This window comes from Pongo pygmaeus, chromosome 10 (assembly GCF_028885625.2).
Source record: "Pongo pygmaeus isolate AG05252 chromosome 10, NHGRI_mPonPyg2-v2.0_pri, whole genome shotgun sequence".
In the NCBI taxonomy this organism is placed as follows: Eukaryota; Metazoa; Chordata; class Mammalia; order Primates; family Hominidae; genus Pongo; species Pongo pygmaeus.
The window spans coordinates 93,603,440-93,624,476 of NC_072383.2; the positions used below are offsets into that span (position 1 = coordinate 93,603,440).

Here is a 21,037-nt window from a genome sequence, read left to right on the forward strand (position 1 = left end):
TAGAATCACAGGCAGATCTTAAGTTTCAGATTCCCAGGTACTGTCTTAGAAATTCTGATTGTGTAGGTCTAAAATGGAGCATTAAAAGTAGGTGTTAGAAGAAGGAATTACACAGGGCACCATGGTTCACATTTGTAATCTCAACATTTTGGGAGGCAGGAGGATCACTTGAGGCCAGGAATTCAAGGCCAGCAAGGACAACATAGTGACACCTGAAAAATACACACACACACAAAAAAATAGCCAAGCGTGGTGGCATGTGCCTGTAGTTCCTAATCACTTGAGAGACTGAAGTAGGAGGATCACATGAGCCCAGGAGTTCAAGGCTGCAGGGAACTATGATAAATAAGAATAGTCCCAGTTGGCCAGGTGCGGTGGCTCACACCTGTAATCCCAGCACTTCGGGAGGCTGAGACAGGTGGATCACTTGAGGCCAGGAGTTCGAGACCAACCTGGCCAACATGGTGAAACCCTATCTCTACTGAAAATACAAAAACTAGCTGGGCGCCAACAGTGGCGCATACCTGTAGTCCCAGCTACTTGGGAGGCTGAGGCATGAGAATCACTTAAACCTGAGAGGTGGAGGTTGCAGTGAGTCAAGATTGCGCCACTGTACTCTCCAGCCTGGGTGACAGAGTGAGTTTCTGTCTAACAATGAATGAATAAATAAATAAATAGCCCCAGCCTCCAAGAAGTGAACAAGGGAAACAAACTGAACATACAAATAACTATACATAAGCACAACTATGAAAAGTGCTGCCACCTTGAAGAAGAGAAAGACCATAATCAGGCAGAGGTGTGTCAATCAGGAAAGGTTTCACAAAGAATAAAGCATTTGATGACTCCAAATCACCGTTTAAACACAATCCATCAGCTACTCCTATACTAGCTACTGTAGATACCAACTCATTAATGCCAGAAACCTGGACTCTTCTTTTTTGTCCCCACAGTCACCTTTTATTATTACAACTGAGTCAAGTCCTATCAATGTGTCCTGAAGATTTAAAGCTTAAATGATCCTTTCCTCTCCTTTGATGTTGCCTCCTTACCTCCTGCCCTCACTATTTCAGCAACCTAAGAGGTTTCCTTGGCTCTGTGTTTACCCTACTGCAACCCCTTCTGTACACTGCCACTAGAATATTTCTAAAATGCAAATATAACCAGGTTAGTTCTCAGGCTAAATGTTAGCAGCTCCCTATCACAGATGGATAACAAAGATTCAAGTTTCCTTCGCCAAGGGTATTAGGCATTTCACAACGTGTCCACTCACCTTCGCCAGCCTTCTCCCTCCTCCTCCACACTGTGTACTCTCTACCCCACCACGCTGCAACTCCAGCCATGCTCTGCCCTTCTGTGTCTGTCCCTTTGCGCATATACTTTTCCTTTTGCCTTGACTTGCTTCCCCATCACTTCTCCTTCTCCCTGAAGATTTCTGCCTTTCATATTCCAAACGTCCTTTAAGACAACACTCCAACTTTTTTTTTATGATGGCTGCCTTGATATTCTTTCCCTCCTACTATCAAAGGACAAGATAACTTTCTTGTTCATGTAATGTTTATAGTACTTAACCCAGTAGACTGTGTTTACTTGCTGAAATGTCTGAATTCCCTCTAGTCTCTGATCTAATTCACCCTGTACCCTTCTGCACATAGCACGCTGCTTGGTCCACTGTGCAATTAATATTTACGAATATGCAAATGTGTATAAGGATGGCTGCCACCTTCTCAGAACCTGAGACAGAGCACATTGCTTTTGAAGATCTGTTGCATAACACAAAAATGCAAACTCAAATGAACTAAAAGCTTTAATCACATAAAAGAGTAGGAGGTTGGACTAAATGATTAAGGTCTTTTCCAATTCTAAGGTTCTAGGAGTCTATATATTCCATTGTCCATTTTACCTTCTAAACCAGGAAAGCTACAGAGCTAAATAAAGAGGTATAAAAATTATTAGAAATAAGTCAATGGATTATAATCATTTTCAAAGTGGACAGAAAGTCAAATATAAATTTAAAAAAAATTAAAAGCTCTATATTATCTCCAACTTAACTTGTAAGAATAATGACTGATTGTGACCCAAGTCAAACAGCAATGGAAAAACACACACCCCACGGCATCTCAACTTTTCAGCTAATGAAAATCCTCACTTAAATTACATTGCATTTCAAAGCAGTTCCCTGTTAAATAACAGCGTCTCCCAAAAGTACACTGCTGTGGAAGTTGAAACATGAGCCACAAACAAATGAAATAACTTTGTTAAGGTCATAAAATAAGTCAAACAAATTCCAAAACAGAACCTTTGATTTGATATCTAGTTTTATGTTCCGATCTCTTGACGCTAGCCCAGCTTTGTAAATTCTTTTTTTTTTTTTTTTTTTTTGAGACGGAGTCTCGCTCTGTCGCCTAGGCTGGAGTGCAGTGGCGCGATCTCAGCTCACTGCAAGCTCCGCCTCCTGGGTTCACGCCATTCTCCTGCCTCAGCAGCTTCGTAAATTCTTAATTGTGTTCTTATCATTTCATATTTGTTCACTACAAGTGACATTCAGTGAAATTTATCCATTCCTTTTTTTTTTTGAGACAGAGTCTTGCTCTATCGCCCAGGCTGGAGTGCAGTGGTGGGAATCTCAGCTCACTGCAACCTCCACCTCCCGCGTTCAAGCAACTCTCCTGCTTCAGTCTCCCGAGCAGCTGGGACTACAGGTACACACCACTGTGCCTGGCTAATTTTTGTATTTTTAGTAGAGATGGAGTTTCACCATGTTGGCCAGGCTGGTCTTGAACTTCTGACCTCAAGTGATCCACCCACCTGGACCTCCCATAGTGCTGGGATTACAGGCAGGAGGCACTGTGCCCAGCCTATCCATTACTTTTTAATAGAATTATTAAAAGGCCTCTTCTATGCTACTCTAGAGTTCTAATAAAAAACAAAAAATGTTAACATCCAGACTTGCCTGAGAAACATCTCTTTATCATTAAGTTATTTCAAAAATGAGGTGACATCATGATTAATCTCTAAACAATGCTCTCTTAGGTTTTTGCCCTTTCTTTATGAAAGTATGTATCATATGAGCTACTTTACAAAGATTTTTTTAAAAAAAACAAGGAAATCAATATATAAGAAAGATGAAGATGATGAATATTCTAACCACAAACAAGTAGAATAAATACATCTTACTTTTTAAACAAGCATTTAAGCCCTGAAAGACCAAAAAATATAAAAATAAAAATTTAGAAAAGGGAACAGGACAGATCAGCATGGCTAGGTATTTCACCTCAACATGTTTCATTGACATCATTCAGCTTCCATGGCTGTACCAAGTTGTTAGTAGAGACAGATTGGGTTAAAAACCCCAACTTGGGGTTCCAAGGCAAGTTACTTAACTTGTATAAAACTCCTTTTCTTCATGCAACATGAAGAAAAACAGTACCTATGTCAGATCCGTATCAATTTTCTTTTTTTCTTTTTTTTTTTTTTTTGAGACAGCGTTTCACCCTTGTAACCCAGGCTGGAGAGCAATGATGCGATCTCAGCTCACTGCAACCTCCGACTCCTGGGTTCAAGGGATTCTCCTACCTCAGCCTCCCGTGTAGCTGGGATTACAGGCATGCACCACCACGTTTGGCTAATTTTTATTTTTAGTAGAGACGGGTTGGTTTCTCCATGGTGGTCAGGCTGGTCTCAAACTCCTGACCTCAGGTGATCCACTCGCCTCAGCCTCCCAAAGTCCCGAGATTACAGGTGTGGGCCACCATGCCTGGCTTGTTTTTTCTTTTTCTGGTTTTTTTTTTTAAATTTTAATACGGTCTTGCTCTGTTGCTCAGGCTGGAGTGAAGACTGGAGGGCAGTGGCCTGAATACAGCTCACTGTAGCTTCAACTTCCCAGGGGCTTGCGCCACCACACCTGGCTAATCTTGTTTATTTTTTGTAGAGACAAGGTCTCACTATGTTGCCCAGCCTGGTCTCAAGCTATCCTCCTTCCTTGGCCTCCCAAAGTGCTGGGATTATAGGCATGAGCCACCATACCCAGCCTGATATCACTGGCTTTTCCTGAGTTGCTAGAAAGCCAAATTTGTGGCCCATCCTCAGCTAATGAATAGGACTACATGATATACATTACTCTGTACAAATCTTCCATTAGCACTATTGTTTTTCCTTCAGCAAGGTTTATTTTATAACACCTTTGTTGAGATATAATTCATATACCACAAAATACGTTTTTACCCTTTTAAAGTATACAATTCAGGCCAGGTGCAGTGGCCCATGCCTATAATCCCAACACTTTGGGAGGCCAAGGCAGGAGGATTGCTTGAAGCCAGGAGTTGGATGCCAGCCTAGGCAACATGGCAAGACCATGTCTTTAAAAAAAAAAAATTAGCCGGGCATGGTTGTGTATACCTGTAATCCTAGCTACTAAGGAGGAAGAGACGAGAGATCACTTGAGTCAAGGAGGTTGAAGCTGCAGTGAGCCATAATCTCACTACTGCACTCCAGCCTCGGTGACAGAGCAAGACTCCATCTCAAAATAAATAAATAAATAAAAAGAAACTCCATGCCCATTATCAGTCATTCCTCATTCCTATTTTATGGCTGAATAGTATTCCATTGTAGGAATATATCGCACTTAGTTTATCCACTCATCATTAGTATTTGGGTTCTTTCTACTTTTTTTTTTTTTTTTTTTTTTTTGAGTCAGAGTCTCACTCTGTTGGCCAGGATGGAGTACAGTGGCATGATCTTGGCTTGCTGCAACCTCTACCTCCCGGGTTCAAGCAATTCTCCTGCCTCAGCCTCCCAAGTAGCTGGAATTACAGATGTGCACCACCATACCTGGCTAATTTTTGTATTTTTAGTAGAGACGGGGTTTCACCATGTTGGTCAAGCTGCTCCCGAACTCCTGACCTAGTGATCTGCCCACCTTGGCCTCCCAAAGTGCTGGGATTACAGGCACGAGCCACTGCACCTGGCCCTTTCTACTTTTTTGACTATTATGAATAATGCTGCTATGAACATTCCTCTACAAGTTTTTGTGTGGATATATGCTTTCATATCTCTTGGGTGGATACCTAAGAGTAACATTGCTAGGTCATATGGTAACTCTATATTTAAACTTTTCAGAGCTGCCAGACTGTTTTCCAAAGTGGCTGCACCATTTTAGATCCTATAAGGACTCCCATTTCTCCACATCCTGACTAGCACTCGTTACTGTACATCTTCTTGATTATGGCCACCCTAGTGGGTGTGCAGTGGTACCTCACTGAAGCATTGCTTTGTATTTCTTTAATGGCTTATGATGCTGAACACCTTTTTACATCTTTATTGGCCACTGTATATCTTCTTTAGTCTATTCAGATTCTTAAGCCTGGGTGACTGATCTTTTTACTGTTTGAGTTTTTTTTTTTTTTTTTGAGATGGAGTCTAGCTCTGTCACCCAAGTTGGAGTGCAATGGTGTGATCTCGGCTCACTGCAACCTCCGCAACCCGGGTTCAAGCAATTCTCCTGCCTCAGCCTCCTGAGTAGCTAGGATTACAGGCATGCACCACCACACCAGGCTAATTTTTGTATTTTTAGTAGAGATGGGATTTCACCATGTTGGCCAGACTGGTATCGAACTCCTGACCTCAAGTGATCTGCCCACCTCGACCTCCCAAAGTGCTGGGATTACAGGTGTGAGCCCCCGTACCAGCCAAACCACCGCACCGGGCCTGAGTTGTTACATTTAGGTCTATAATCCATTTTGAGTTAGTTTTTGTGTATGTTGAAAGGAAGGGGGTCCAATGTCATCCTTTTGCAGGTGGATATCCAGTGATTCCAGCACCATTTATATGTTGACAACCTGATTTCTTTAAAAAAACATTTTGACTTTTTGTATTACACACATTTTTTTAAGTCACCTGAAGTCAATTGTGAAGTGATGCTCGTGTAAATAAACTGACTTTAAAAAATTACTCGACCAAGGTCATACAGTTAGTAAGTGACAAATCTAAGACTAAAACGCAGGTCTTAGGATGCCAAATTTCAAGTTTTCCCATTAAAACAAAATACTACCTTACATGTAAATAAGTTTCATATTTACTCATCAAAGATAAGAAAAGGCAAGCCAGAAACAATATATTTATTGGTAAGATTACAGAAAGCTTGATTTGAGATGTTTAAGATTTGGCTTGCTTATTTTCATAAAAATCGATAATAGCAGCCAGGCGCGGTGGCTCATGCCTTTAATCCCGGCACTTTGGGAGGCCAATGTGGGCAGATAACCTGAGGTCAGGAGTTCGAGACCAGAGTGACCAACATGGAGAAACTCCGTCTCTACTAAAAGTACAAAATCAGCTGGGTGTGGTGGCGCATGCCTGTAATCCCAGCTACTCAGGAGGCTCAGGCAAGAGAATCACTTGAACCCTGGAAGCGGAGGTTGCAGTAAGCCGAGATCGCACCACTGCACTCCAGCCTGGGAGACAAGAGTGAAACTTCATCTTTAAAAAAAAAAAATCAATAATAGGTAAAAATCTACTAAGCATTCACTTTGTGTTAAGCCCTGTTCTAAACAGTGTATAATCACTTAATAATCACAACAATCTTAGAAAATAAAGTGTCCACTTTTTTTCCTCTTCTTTTTACAGATGGGGAAACTAAGGCAAAGTAAAATTAAGTAAGTTGTTCAAGATCACAGAGCTAGTAAGTGGTGGGAACCCAAGCAATCTGACTCCAAAGACCGTGTTCTTACCACTATGAAAGCAAATTACTTAAGAGAAAGGCATTCACCAGGCTGTGGCCAGATGGATTAACAAGTGTTTAGAAAGAAAGAGACTATTCTATTATTGCTATTGTTGTTTCAGATGAAGAGACAGAAAGAGAAAATTCATTAGCATGGCTGAGAATTCTAAAGGAGGGAAATTATTAGTACTAGTGGCATCAGGTAAAAAATGTTCAATGTCCATAATTAGGGGTGGAGGGTATTGGGAATATTTAATGGGTACAAAAACACAGTTAGATAGAATGAACAAAATCTAGTATTTGATAGCACAACAGAGTTATTACAGTCAACAACAATTTATTGTACATTTGAAAATAAGAGTATAATGGGAATGTCTGTAACACAATCACATAAAGGCTTGGTAAATGCTTGAGATGATGAAAAAAATAAATGTACTCTGTTTCACTAAAAACAATGTCCATGATTAACTAAAGAAATAGTCCTTTTTTTTAAAAAAAAAAAGGATAAAAATTTAACATGGCTACTGCAATATAGCACAACTAATAACATAAAACAATAATATAAATACAGGAAGGGAAAGGAAAGGCAGGCACAAACGCAGAGGAAGGAACCCTGGGAGTCTCCACTGCCCACAGAATGAATGAGTCAACCAGGCGGTGTTATCACAGGATGTGTTGGAAACAGACATAACACTGCTGTGTTAAAGATTAATCCTTCCTTTATATGATGTATCAGTGAGATCCCTGATAGAATGTGGAAACCAATTTTGGTCAGTGCTCCAAGAAGTATGGAAAGAAATGGGAAAAGATTCACGCAAAACAAACAACTAGCCCAAAACAATAGAAAAGAGTGTCTGCTAGGAAAAGAAAAAACTTGGAGAATGCTTTTCAAAGAGAGTCAGGATTGATTTAATTATGGCCCTCAAGAAGACAATTTGAGGCCAGGCGCGGTGGCTCACGCTTGTAATCCCAGCACTTTGGGAGGCCGAGGCGAGTGGATCACCTGAGGTCAGGAGTTTGGACCAGCCTGGCCAACATGGTGAAACCCCTTCTCTACTAAAAATACAAAAATTAGCCAGGTGTGGTGGTGGGCGCCCATAATCCCAGCTACTCAGGAGGCTGAGACAGGAGAATTGCTTGAACCTGGAAGGTGGAGGTTGAAGTGAGCCGAGATAGCGCCATTGCACTCCAGCCTGGGCGACAGAGCAAGACTGTATCTCAAAAAAAAGAAGACAATTTGAATGTTCTTCCTCAAATTCTTCACAGGCTTTGGTTCTTTCCAGTCATTTAAATCCCAGGCAAATATAATTTTCTAAGAGGCTTTTTCCCAAAGTAGCTTCCTGGGTTTGTAGCACATCACTCTGATTTGTTTCCTTCATAGCTTGTAACACTCTGAAGTCCTTCCTGATTATGATTAAGCACGTAGGTTCCTCTTATCCTGTTAGAACATAGGTTAGGCCGGGCGCGGTGGCTCACGCGTGTAGTCTCAGCACTTTGGGAGGCCCGAGGTGTGTGGATCACCTGAGGTCAGGAGTTCAAGACCAGCCTGGCCAACATAGTGAAACCCTGTCTCTACTAAAAATACAAAAATTAGCTGGGTATGGTGATGGGTGCCTGTAATTCCAGCTCCTCAGAAGGCTGAGGCAGGAGGATCACTTGAACCCGGGAGGCGGAGGTTGCAGTGAGCCGAGATCACACCATTGTACTCCAGCCTGGGCAACAAGAGCGAAACTCCTTCTCAAAAGAAAAGAACATGGGCTACATAGAAGCTTAGAACCTGAGTACTGCTTATCTCTAGTAAATACCAGTGGTACCTGGAACATAGTGCGAATTCTATAAATATTTGTAGAATCTATGTCCATGAAGCTGCAATATGGAAAATGAACTTTCAAATTAAAGCAAAACAGACACCAGTAAGACACAAAAGGAATTACTTGATAGTCAAAGTAAAATCTATACATTGCTGAGTGCTGTGGGTCTTTAAGAAGAGAGTCACTCATCTGTCTTAGGGGTTTTACAAATTCACTAGCCTAAGTAATTTACAGTGGTTATTCCCAACACCATGATTTAATACTTCACAGCATAGAAATGAAGTCTGGCTAGTTATAAATAAATGATCACTGAGCTATTATGTGCCGATCAATATTCTAATGCTTTCCATGTATCAAATTATTTAATCTTCACAATTCTATGAGTACTATTCTTTTCTTTATCTACGAAACGGCACCCTTTAGTCCCAAAAGGTTAAATAATTGGCCCAAAGTTGACCAGATCATAGCTCGTGGATCTGGGACTTAAATTCAGACGGCTGCACGTGGGCCATTCATTTAAGGCTGAAAATAAATTTAAACAGAGCAAAAATATTAAACAGGAAGGATAACATTGATAAAATTATGGCACAGGAATTAGATGAAATTATGGCACATGAATTTTCTCCATGGCTTGCTATGCTGTGTGGATCTTTTCAAATTCCATATTGCTGTAACATTCCTGGGGATATTGTTGATGTACTAACTTTTTCCCTTTAATGATGTCTCTTAAAAAATGTGGTTTCAAATGAAAGAGATAAATATATTCATGCCAAACTAGAGAGACATTATAATGAACCCCTGCATCATGCATCTTTTTTTTTTTTTTTGAGACGGAGTCTCACTCTGTTCTGTTGCCCAGGCTGGAGTGCAGCGGCGTGATCTCGGCTCACTGCAAGCTCCGCCTCCCGGGTTCACGCCATTCTCCTACCTCAGTCTCCCGAGTGGCTGGGACTACAGGTGCCCACCACCATGCTCGGCTAATTTTTTGTATTTTTAGTAGAGATGGGGTTTCACCGCGTTAGCCAGGATGGTCTCGATCTCCTGACCTCATGATCCGCCCCCCTTGGCCTCCCAAAGTGCTGGGATTATAGGTGTGAGACACCGTGCCCAGCCCTCATGCATCTTAAACAACTCTGAACACATGGACAATCTTCATGTATGCTGTGCTCCCCCCAAACTCATACACACACTGGATTATTTCAAAGCAAATGATGATGTACTATTAACAGACATCTTTATTCTTTCCCAAAATAATTTGAGTCTAAAATGCATATAGTTCCTTTATTTCAAAAAAATCTACAAAAAATTGGTAGCAGTACAGGGAACACTTCTAAGGGGGGGTGGTTTGTTATCAAAAAGCAAGCCATTGGACATTAGGAAAAATAATTTCTTTGCCTGGCACCATGGCTCACGCCTGTAATCCCAGCACTTTAGGAGGCTGAGGCGGGTGGATCACTTGAGGTCAGGAGTTTGAGGCCAGCCTGGCCAACATAGTGAAACCCCGTCTCTACTAAAAACACAAAAATGAGCCAGGCGTGGTGGCAGGTGTCTGTAATGCCAGGCACTTGGGATGCTGAGGCAGGAGGATCACTTAACCCCAGGAGGTCAAGGCTACAGTGAGCAGTGATGGTGCCACTGTACTCCAGCCTGGGCAACAGAGCAAGACTCTGTCTCAAAATAATAATTTCTCAAAAATCACTAAGTAATCTCTAAGTGATACATACTTCGTAACATGAGAATATTTTAGGTGCCACATTATAGCAGGAATTAAATTTAAATTTCGAAAGTGTTTTATAAGTTTTAAGAAAACTCACGAGGGTTTCTGTGCCTATCATGCAGCCAAATATCATTCCCAAGCATAGGGAGAGGTCAAGAAGCAATTAAGTACCAAAATATACCTGTTTATCTTCCAGTGGGTCAGGATCTCCTTTACTTGACTCAGAGCTGACATCATCTTCATCAGAACTGTTGATGACTTCCTCCTCATCAGAGGGAAGGTCACCAAGACCAAGATCATTCTGTTCCTCCTGGGATGCTCCTGAACTGCATTCAACAGAAAGCAGGTATTAGTCACCTTCAATAATAAGGAGTGCTAACAAAACAAAAACCAAATCAACATCTTATCTTCATAATGCAAACAAGATATATCTAAGGGATTTGGAAGAATGAAAAGACCCAGATCAGCCAACTTTCCCTTCCTTCACCCTGTCTCAGTTGCCAAAAACTCAAATTAATTTTTTGACTTTTTAATGATAAGAAGGTGGGTGGGAAGCAAGTTTCCCATCCTATGTTTCTATATATCCCTCCCAAAGAAGATCAGGTCTCTACTCCTAGAATAAACTAAGAAGCTTTACAGAAAGTGAGCTGGTTTACCATAAAAGGCTGCCAGGTATACCAGAAGAGTTGCTGATTCCTTGGGCCTTGGTGTTTAAAACAACAACAAAAACCAAGTAACAAATCTATGAGGACTGGGGGGTAATGATGGTGACTAGAATCAACAGTGCAGGTGCAACTGTGAACATGTACCCTGCTCTATGGTTATCACTGTTCTGTTCACAAGACTTGGGGAGGAAGAAGAAACGTTACAAATTCTCAGATTATGCTCAAGACCTGCTGCATTAGAACTACGAGGGGCACAGGGCCCAGCAATTTGCCCAGCAATTACAACTACCTGGGGCACAGGGCCTAGCAAATAATAAGTAAGCTTGTTTAATGCTTTCCGGGTGATTCTGATACAAGCTGAACTTGGAAAACCACAGAACCAGGCCATTTACCAATTCCTCCTTGCCAGCCTGACATCACATCATCAAGGTTCCTCCGTTTGTTTTAACATAGATCTCATGAATCTAAAAGCCACTGCTGCAATCCAATCTGTGGGGGGAATTCCATAGGAAAGTTCCCAAAGAAGAGATGAAAAGAATTCCTTCTAGCATTGGCTGTAAAGATTCAGGAGCCAATTGCCTGTAGCAACTGCTTTTCTGTCGTAAGTCTACAAGAATATCTGCAGAATAGAAGAGTATAGGTGGAGCCAGTAAAAGATCCACAGACAATTACCAGGAAAAACACTCAAGCAGAATAAGGAGACAGTTGCATTCCACTCTGGCAGGCTCTTTCAGCGGGTCACAGGCAGGTCACTCAACAGCCAAGGTTACAAGTTACGAGAATCTCTAACGGGAATCTTAAAAGCTAAAGATAAATTTTCTGCCAGTTCCTGATTACACATGGTAGGATACAGACTTGCCTCAGAAGCCATTCCTGGAGCCCAACTGTTACACAAACCAGCTGGCTGGAGGCACAGTGCCAAAAGGAACACCTCTCACTGCTAAAGACGGGGTTTTCCATTACTCAATGGCTGGGGCCTCTGGGAGTCATATCACAGCCTCGTAAGGTGGGTGCACACTTTATCACAGCTCCCCAAGACATGCAGGAGACTCACTCCCCGGGGGTAAGGGGTGGATAGAAGATAGCAACTTTCTGGTTAGATCGCTGGCAGGATTCACTGTCTCTGGGTGCAGGGATAAGAGCCAACCCCGCCAGATAGTTAATTGTTGACTGAGATTAGTGAGAGCAAATGAGAGTTAACAGGGTAGACAGACTATAGGATCCACGCATATAGCTAGAAGAAAAGGTACCCCCACCACTTGTTTCTATCTTAATTCCTTATCTCTTTATATCTTCTAAAACCCTGTTAACACAACACATGTTCAATTTCCAAGCGGCAGCAGCATCACCTGGAAGCTCCTCAGAAATACACACGCTCAGGCCGCCCACAACCCACCGAATCAGGATCCGTGCTGTAACAAAATCCCAGTCTATGTGTGAGAAGCTCTGCTCTAAAAGGCTTTTTGAACCAGCCCATCTGGGTACTGTTTTAGACTCCTAAGTATAATAGATTCAGATAGTTAGTAATAGGGCAGTGGCACCTATGAAGAAATTAGGTTTATTTGGCTGGGCACGGTGGCTCACGCCTGTAATCCTAGCACTTTGGAAGCTGAGGCGGGTGGATCACAAGGTCAGGAGATCGAGACCATCCTGGCTAACACGGTGAAACCCCGTCTCTACTAAAAATACAAAATATTAGCCGGGCGTGGTGGAGGGCGCCTGTAGTCCCAGTTACTCGGGAGGCTGAGGCAGAGAATGGCGTGAACCCGGGGGGCGGAGCTTGCAGTGAGCCGAGGCTGCACCACTGCACTCCAGCCTGGGCGACAGAGTGAGACTCCAACTCAAAAAAAAAAAAAAAAAGAAATTAGGTTTATTTTGTCTGAAGAGAGGGGTGAAAGGTGTTTCTTGGTCAAACATCATTTGGAAGGCTATTATTAAGAACATAGTAACTAGGTCTTGCCACATCCATTAGTGATAGAAGAGGGATTGAAGTACAAAGTGAACATCTGAAAACAAGAAAAAAGCTTTAAATATTAAAACTACATGAATCAAAACACAATGCCATGAAACGAAGAGAGATTTTGTTGTCTCTTCTGAATCCTTTAACTATCTCACTAAACTGCACTTGGTCGTAGACTTGTTTCCCTCATTAAAATGTAAATTTCCAAAGACAAGGAAATTGAAATTGTGTTTTCCAGCTGAATCCTCACCATACAGCCCAACACACAACGGACCCTCAAGAATTTTTCACCAAATAAATGAAAATGATATTAGAAAGCAACAGGTGTTGAATTTTAATGGTGCAGGTGGCCTGAACCAGGGTGGCTACATCAGGAATTGAGAGAAAGGGATGGATGTAAGAGGAAGAAAAATCAGGGCCGGGTGTGGTGGCTCATGCCTGTAATCCCAGCACTTTGGGAGGCCAAAGTGGGTGGATGGCTTGAGCCCAGGAGTTTGAGACAAGCCTGGCCAACAGAGCTAAACCTGTCTCTACCAAAAATACAAAATTTAGCCGGGTGCGGTGGCATGTGCCTGTAATCCCAGCTACTAGGGAGACTGAGGCAGGAGAATCACTGGAACTCAGGAGGCGGAGGTTGCAGTACTCAGGAGGCTGAGGTAGGAGAATCGCTTGAACCAGGGAGGTGGAGGTTGCAGTGAGCCAAGACTATGTCACTGCACTCCAGCCTGGGTAACAGAGTGAGACTCTGTCTCAAAAAAAAAAAGAAAAAAAAAAAGAAAAATCACCAGGACTTAGGGTAAAGGGGTGAGGAGGAAAAACTTATGGAAGACGTCAAGGTGTCAAGTCCAAGTCACCAGCAGAATGAGGATGACATGAACTGAAACAAATGTTACAACAAGGGAGTAGATTTTAAAGGAAAGATAATGGTTTAGCAGCAAAATCTAGGATCCACATTTTACATGTTCATTTCTAAAACAATTACTCTATTTTCTCAAACAACTGTTGTCAGCTTCTGAATCTACCTAGATAATTTTAGATTTCTATTTTTATTTTTTTGAAAAAATAGACAAGGGTCTTGCTGTGTTGCCCAGGCTGATCTCAAACTCCCAGACTCAAGCAATCCTCCCACCTCAGTCTTGCCAAAGTGCTGGGATTACAGGCATGAGCCACCATATGCAGCCAATTTTAGATTTCTGATAATGAAACAAGGACTCCTTACTGATGCCAGTTGTATAGTTTGGAGTTCTATTTATTTCCTTCCCACTGTCCGAATGATAACATCCTAACACTGTCTGCTTTGCGGGGTAAAGGAACAGGACACAGGGCTTCCTCCACGTCTTTCTGCCTAGTTAGTTCATAATTTGATATCTGAAGTAAAAGGAAAGCAAGCTCCAACAGCAACCAGAACAAAGAGTGGGCTCTACTTCCCCAGGCACCCTAAGTCAGATTTGCTTCTGCAAGGAGCCACAGTTTCTAGAAAATCAGTTTGTTTCCAGTGCACTGGAATTAAGACAAACAAGTAAAGCCAGACTTAAATTCCTACTGATGGGTAACTGTTTCCTTCAATTCCACATGCTAACATCTACACATCTGAAGTGAAGACTACATGATGTCATCACTTTTTAAAAGTTATTTTTTTCTCTATGCTAGTTTCTGTATATTTACAGCACATCCTCCATTGGAAGTATATCAAATTTTTCTTTCAGGTAATAAGTCACAACTAAAGTGAAGTCCTTCTCTTTTAGAAGGAATTATCTTTTAAAATTTTAATTTATGTTATTATTATTTTTTGAGATGGAGTCTCACTCTGTCACCCAGGCTGGAGTGCAGTGGCGTGATCTCAGCTCACTGCAACCTTGCCTCCCTAGTTCAAGCGATTCTCCCATCTCAGCCTCCTGAGCAGCTGAGACTATAGGTGTACGCCACCATGCCCAGCTAATTTTTGTATTTTTAGTAGAGACGGGGTTTCACCATGTTGGCCAGGCTGGTCTTGAACTCCTGGCCTCGGGTGATCTGCCTGCCTCAGCCTCCCAAAATGCTGGGATTACAGGCATGAGCCACCATGCCTAGTGGAATTATCTTTTTTAAAAATACTAAATCCATTTCCTCTAAGAGTTTTTAGGAACAGAAAACCTGTACAATGATAAGCCAGCATAGCAACTGCCAAGTTCACCAAAAAACATCCTTCCGAGCCCCCACTAAATTAAAAATTCCAGCAAGGAGAAGGGATAAGGGATAGGATGGCCAAGAGAAGGAAAGGAAAAGCTAAGTTAAGAATGCTTCTCTGTTGTTGACAAATTCCAGTTATCTTTTTCTTCTTTTGCCTGTGGTTTTATTCTGAGCCCCTTTACCAAGGAATGTTTCATGTAATTCCTCCCAAGCTTGAAGAAAGAAGTTCTTTCCAATTCCCTCACCTGCAGAAGTTTCTTTCTCATTTCCAAGTCACCACATGTAAATCTCAACTTCTGTGGTCTTTCTCTTCCTCTTCTTTCTACTCCTGGCCCAAACTGAACAGAAACCTGCTTGTCCTCAGGATGTTGTGATAATTTTTTTTCAAATGCTGTCTCATTATGACTTGGTGATTATGTGCTTCCTTTGGCACATTTCATATTTATCACAGAATGAGGGGAAAAAAACTACCATTATGGGCTTCAAATTAGCAAAATAAATTTCAAGTTATTTAGTAGTTATTATAGCACACTAACTATAAAATTGGTACACAATTTTCACCAAAAAATTATTTCTATTTTGTTTTACCAGGAAACATTTCCTTCTGTTACTTCAGTTCCCTTATAGGACTGCAGATTCCACTGTCACAGTAAAACCATGAATCAAATCAATTTTAAAAAACGATTTAATTATTTATTTATTTAATTATTTATTTATTGGTAGAGACAGGGTCTCTCCCTACATTGCCCAGGTCTCTCCCTACATTGCTCTTGAACTCCTGGCCTCAAGTGAACCTCCTACCTTGGCCTCCCAAAGTGCTGGGATGATAGCATGAGCCACTGTGCCTAAAAAAAACTATTTAAAAAATCCTTCTTACTCTCCTTTTCAGGTCTTCTCAATTACACAGCACGTCTAGAATTTTCTCCATCCCTTACTCAGGTAATGTTCTTGAGGTCTACCACCAAAATGAGTTTGGAAACATGGCACGACTTGTGAAATAGGCATAGTTGGCCATTTGCATCCTCCAAAAAGCAACCGTCACGTATTCACGTCATGTTTTTAGGTTTTTCAAACACAAGATTGTGCATAATTATTTTAAGTATGTGCAGAGCCAGGTGACAGGACTGAACAAATATCAAGTTCAACCAGTGTGACTCCTGAGTGCTGGTAGGTAAAGTAGGTAAACCAGATCAACTAGTAGGTCTTTCTCCACTCCTAACTGCTTTCACGAAAAAGAAACATCAATGCTTCAGTAATACGTAAGGCTATGAATGCTGATGTTCTTATTGAATAAGTATAATAGCAGAAATCCTTCGCCCTGAAAGAAAAGGACATCTATCAATTTTTTTATGTCCTTGCATTATAAAGGTATCAAATATATTGATTTTTAATCTTCTCTTCGAGAGGTTGCTTGATTAAAGGTTAGGACAAATTTTAATTTAAAAATTAATGATTTTATTATCTCGATTTCAGTTTTTAAAATCCTATAATGTATATATGTAGTGTATAAACTTTTTGAGTTAAATTCTTTAATATTCACAAAATAAAAATAAATAAAATCACTAAAATACTTAAAGGGATAGTACCACAGGAGTTTGTTACTTAAAGGAAGATAGAAAAAATGAATAAACAAAGAAACTTACAACATAAAATGTACACGATCAGTGTTTTATTTTTTCATTCTTAAGTTTTAGAGGTTTTAACAACTGAGCCTTTCAAACTAGCAAGCTAGGGATCTATGGCTTCAAAAAAAAGAAATCATACAAAAATATCCAGCTTCCCTGAAATATAAACCAGAAACTGTTTAAAACTGTCTCTGGGTGACTCTGTTAGGGTAAAATGCCAGGCTTCAAATGATGGATATTTTTTAAAAACAGGCCTGCTTAATTTTCCAGAAGCAACCTCCACCTTTGCAAATACCATTACTATCACCTTCCCCCAAGTAATTACGAGGATTCTTAGAATTGTATGCTACTGACTAAAGACACAATCAGGACCAGGGGTGGTGACTGATGTCTGTAATCCCAGCACTTTGGGAGGCTGTGGGGGGTGGGGGTGATTGCTTGGGCCTAGGAGTTAGAGACCAGCCTGGGCAACACAGGGAGAGACCCCACTTCTATGGAAAAAAAAAAAAAAATTGCATGGTGGTATGTGCCTGTGGTCCTAGCTACCTAGCTACTTGGGAGGCTGAGGTGGGAGGATCCCTTGAGCCCAAGAGGTCGAGGCTGCCATGAGCCACGATTATGACCCTGCACTCCAGCAGGTGAGGGACCAAGACCTTGTCTCATAAATAAATAAATAAGACCAAAATCATAATCAGTACCTTGAGGCTGCTATTTAAAATACAGTCCTCACAAGACAACTCTGAAAATGGTTTAAAAAACAAATAGAATGCAAAATTCTTTAAAATAGAAGAGTACCTACCCATATGCTTGCAACTTTTATATGTAATTGGCTTTAAAGTCATTCATTAAGATTTAACATAAAGAAGCAGTTTTAAAGGGATCTTCCTTCAATAGCCATTAAAAAAAGACCAGTTAAATAAATTGGGGTTACATTCATATAATGAATTACTAAACAGTTATTTAATTTGTTTGCTTTTTCTTAATCCCTAGGTTTAAAACTAAAGAGCTATTTAAAAAATGAGGTAGGCTGGGTGAGGTGGCTCATGTTTGTAAATCCCAGCACTTTGGGAGGCCGAGGCATGTAGATTGCTTGAGTGCAGAAGTTCAAGACCAGCCTGGGCAACATGGTGAAACCCCATCTCTATTAAAAATTAAAAAATTAGTCGAGCATGGTGGCCCACACCCATGGTCCCAGCTACTTGGGAGGCTGAGTGAGAGGATCACTTGAACCCAGGAGGTTGAGACTGCCGTGAACTGAGATTGTGCCACTGCACTCCAGCCTGGGCAACAGAGCGAGACCCCACCTCAAAAAAAAAAAAAAAAAAAAAAAAAAAAAACCAGGATTGGTGGTTCACGCCTGTCATCCCAGCACTTTGGGAGGCTGAGGCAGGTGGATCACCTGAGGTAGGGAATTTGAGACCAGCCTGACCAACATGGAGACACCCCATCTCTACTAAAAATACAAAATTAGCCAGGCGTGGTGGCGCATGCCTGTAATCTCAGCTACATGGGAGGCTGAGGCAGGAGAACCGCTTGAACCCGGGAGGCCAAGGTTGCGGTCAGCCGAGATCCTGCCATTGCACTCCAGCCTGGGCAATAAGAGCAAAACTCTGCCTCCAAAAAAAAAAAAAAAAAAAAAAAGAGGTAGATCTATGCACAGTGGCATAGATCATTCTCCAGGAAATATTGTTAGGTTAAAAATAAATCAAGGCACAGAGTGTGCTCCTATTTGTATAGAGAAGCAAAAAGAAGAGTACATATACACAAAAACACGTAAAAAGTGTGTATATTTGTGTGTGTGTGTGCACAAACATGCTGACATATACCAGGCTGTCCCCGAACACATTCAGAAAAACTGATAAATATAGTTGAAGTACAGTTGCCTCTGGGACTAAAGTCCTGAGAGTAAAAGACAGACTTTTTTTTTTTTTTTTTTTTTTTTTTGAGACAGGGTCTTGCTCTGTCACCCAGGCTGAAGTGCACACCCACGTTAGAGTGCAGTGGCGTGATCACAGCTCACCGTAACTTCTGTCTCCCAGACTCAGTGATCCTCCCGCTTCAGGCTCCCAAGCACTTGGGACAACAGGTGCGTGCCACCACACCTGGCTAATTTTTGTATTTTTTCTTTTGCAGAGACTAGGTTTTGCCATGTTGCCAAGGATGGGCTCAAACTCCTAGGCTCAAGTGATCTGCCTGTCTCAGCCTCCCAAAGTGCTAGGTGTGAGCCACCACTCCTGGCTGAGACATTTTATTATTTGCCCTTCAGTACATTTTAAAAAGTTGTTATCACATGCATTTTTACTTTTTCAAAATTGACCATCCTCCCGACACACACAGTCTGAAAAGCTTCATAAAAGGTGGTTCAAAGCATATATGTATTTATATGTATATACACATATTTTTATCTGTATATAAACTCTTTAGGGATAGTTTATTTTATTCCCAGGATGATGAGATTAAAGATATTTTCTCCTGTTCTTTCCCTTTCTCCCCCAACCCCCAGACTTGGAGGTCTGTGTAAACATTTTCAGGATTGCCGTTTCAAAAACAAACAAACAAACAAAATCTCTTTTAACTATTGCTTAAGTTGCTAAGATATATAAATTACGGCTTTCCCTTATTGCCGAGAGGGGTTTGTTTGGGAGAACCTTAAGCCTAAGTCTCTAAATAATAGGTAGGAAGGGGAGATCTGGCTAGCCAGTTGATAGCTTTAAAAAAGAAAAAAAGAAGTCAGTAGAGGGATTGTTCAACAGCCTGCAGGGCCCACAGAGTAACCACACAACTTGTTGACTATGTCACAGTGAACAGCAACATAATAATAGGGTCCGTCTCCGATAGTTCTCCATCTGGTTGTGGGAGAGCTTCCTGACCTGCAAGTAAAGATGATCATGTGCTTCAGGGTTCCTGGTCCTATCTTAATGACACAGGAGGAGCCCCATGGTGAAAACAGTCCAACAGACACTCTTGGCCATCTAGCTTAGCTGGGAGGCATCCAGGTCAAACCTAGCTAGAAGGAATCCAGGTCTAGCTAGAAAGGAATAAATTGTTACAAAAATGTCTCCTGAAACAAGCACTACATAAAATAAATCTGCAACATTTAATTACCATCAATTTTGCTTTCTTAGAATTGGGATTCACAACACGAAATGTGGACAACTTTCTTGTTAATACAAATAGAAAAGCATTCTACTGAGCTTGAGGTTGCCTCCAATAAAATACGGCAAGTTCCAGTTGGGCATGGTGGCTCACGCCTGTAATCCCAGCACTTTGGGAGGCTGAGGCAGGCGGATCACGAGGTCAGGAGATCAAGACCATCCTGGCTAATACAGTGAAACCCCATCTCTATTAAAAATACAAAAAAATTAGCTGGGCGTGGTGGCGGGCGCCTGTAGTCCCAGCTACTCAGGAGGCTGAGGCAGGAGAATGGTGAGGCGGAGCTTGCAGTGAGATCACGCCACTGCACTCCAGCCTGGGCGACACAGCAAGACTCTGTCTCACAAAAAAAAAAAAAAAAAAAAAGGCAAGTTCCCAATCCAATTCCATCACTGCACCAAAGATGATGTTTCTCTTATTGAAAACTAAAAAGTTTTAAGACAAAGTTAGAGTTGACTTAGTATCATTTCTCCCCTTCACATCCTCATTATGTAATATACTGTCTGTACCTACTTGATGCCAGAAAAAATAAAGGCCATTAGAAATAAATAACGAGGTTGAGATGGTTACAAGAGAATACTTCATAGTTACATACACATATTTACACATATATATGTATACATACTTTTTTTTTTTTTTTTTTTGGAGATGGAAGCTGGAGTGTAGTGGCATGATCTTGGCTCACTGCAACCTCTGCCACCTGGGTTGAAGTGATTTTCCTGCCTCAGGCTCCAGAGTAGCTGAGACTACAGGTGCCCCACCACGCCCAGCTAATTTTTGTATTTTTAGTAGAGACTGGGTTTCACTATGCTGGCCAGGCTGGTGTCGGATGCTTGACCTCAGGTGATCCACCCACCTTGGCCTCCCAAAGTGCTGGGATTACAGGCGTGAGCCACCTTGCCCAGCCTATACATACATTTTTAAAAATACTTTCGTAATACTTAGAATATATAAAAATGGTGATGCCATTTATTTCAGTAAACATTTATCGAGGGCCTACTATGTCTCATTTACTATTTTAGGAGGCAGATGAAGATAATATTGAATTAGTTACAATGTGCAAACTACAAATTCTATTGACTGCTTCTCTTTATTTTCCTACTGAGACCTTCTTAAACAGATAAAGGCAGAAGGGATTGAGATAACCACAGTAATTTAAGACAAAGGAAAGAACCACTTTCTAAGAAGAGACAACTTGGCTGGGCACGGCAGCTCACCCCTGTAA

At 41.4% G+C, this 21,037-nt stretch overlaps 1 protein-coding gene across 2 annotated transcripts in view; it reads right to left on the reverse strand.

Moving 5' to 3' along the window:
• Positions 1 to 21,037, reverse strand: part of FGD6 (FYVE, RhoGEF and PH domain containing 6) — a 138,319-nt gene that overhangs the window by 82,361 nt on the left and 34,921 nt on the right. For both annotated transcript variants that reach the window (XM_054445407.2, XM_054445406.2), the window contains exon 3: positions 10,422 to 10,566. In XM_054445407.2, coding sequence (XP_054301382.1) covers positions 10,422 to 10,566 — 145 coding nt within the window. The remainder of the gene's footprint in view (positions 1 to 10,421; positions 10,567 to 21,037) is intronic.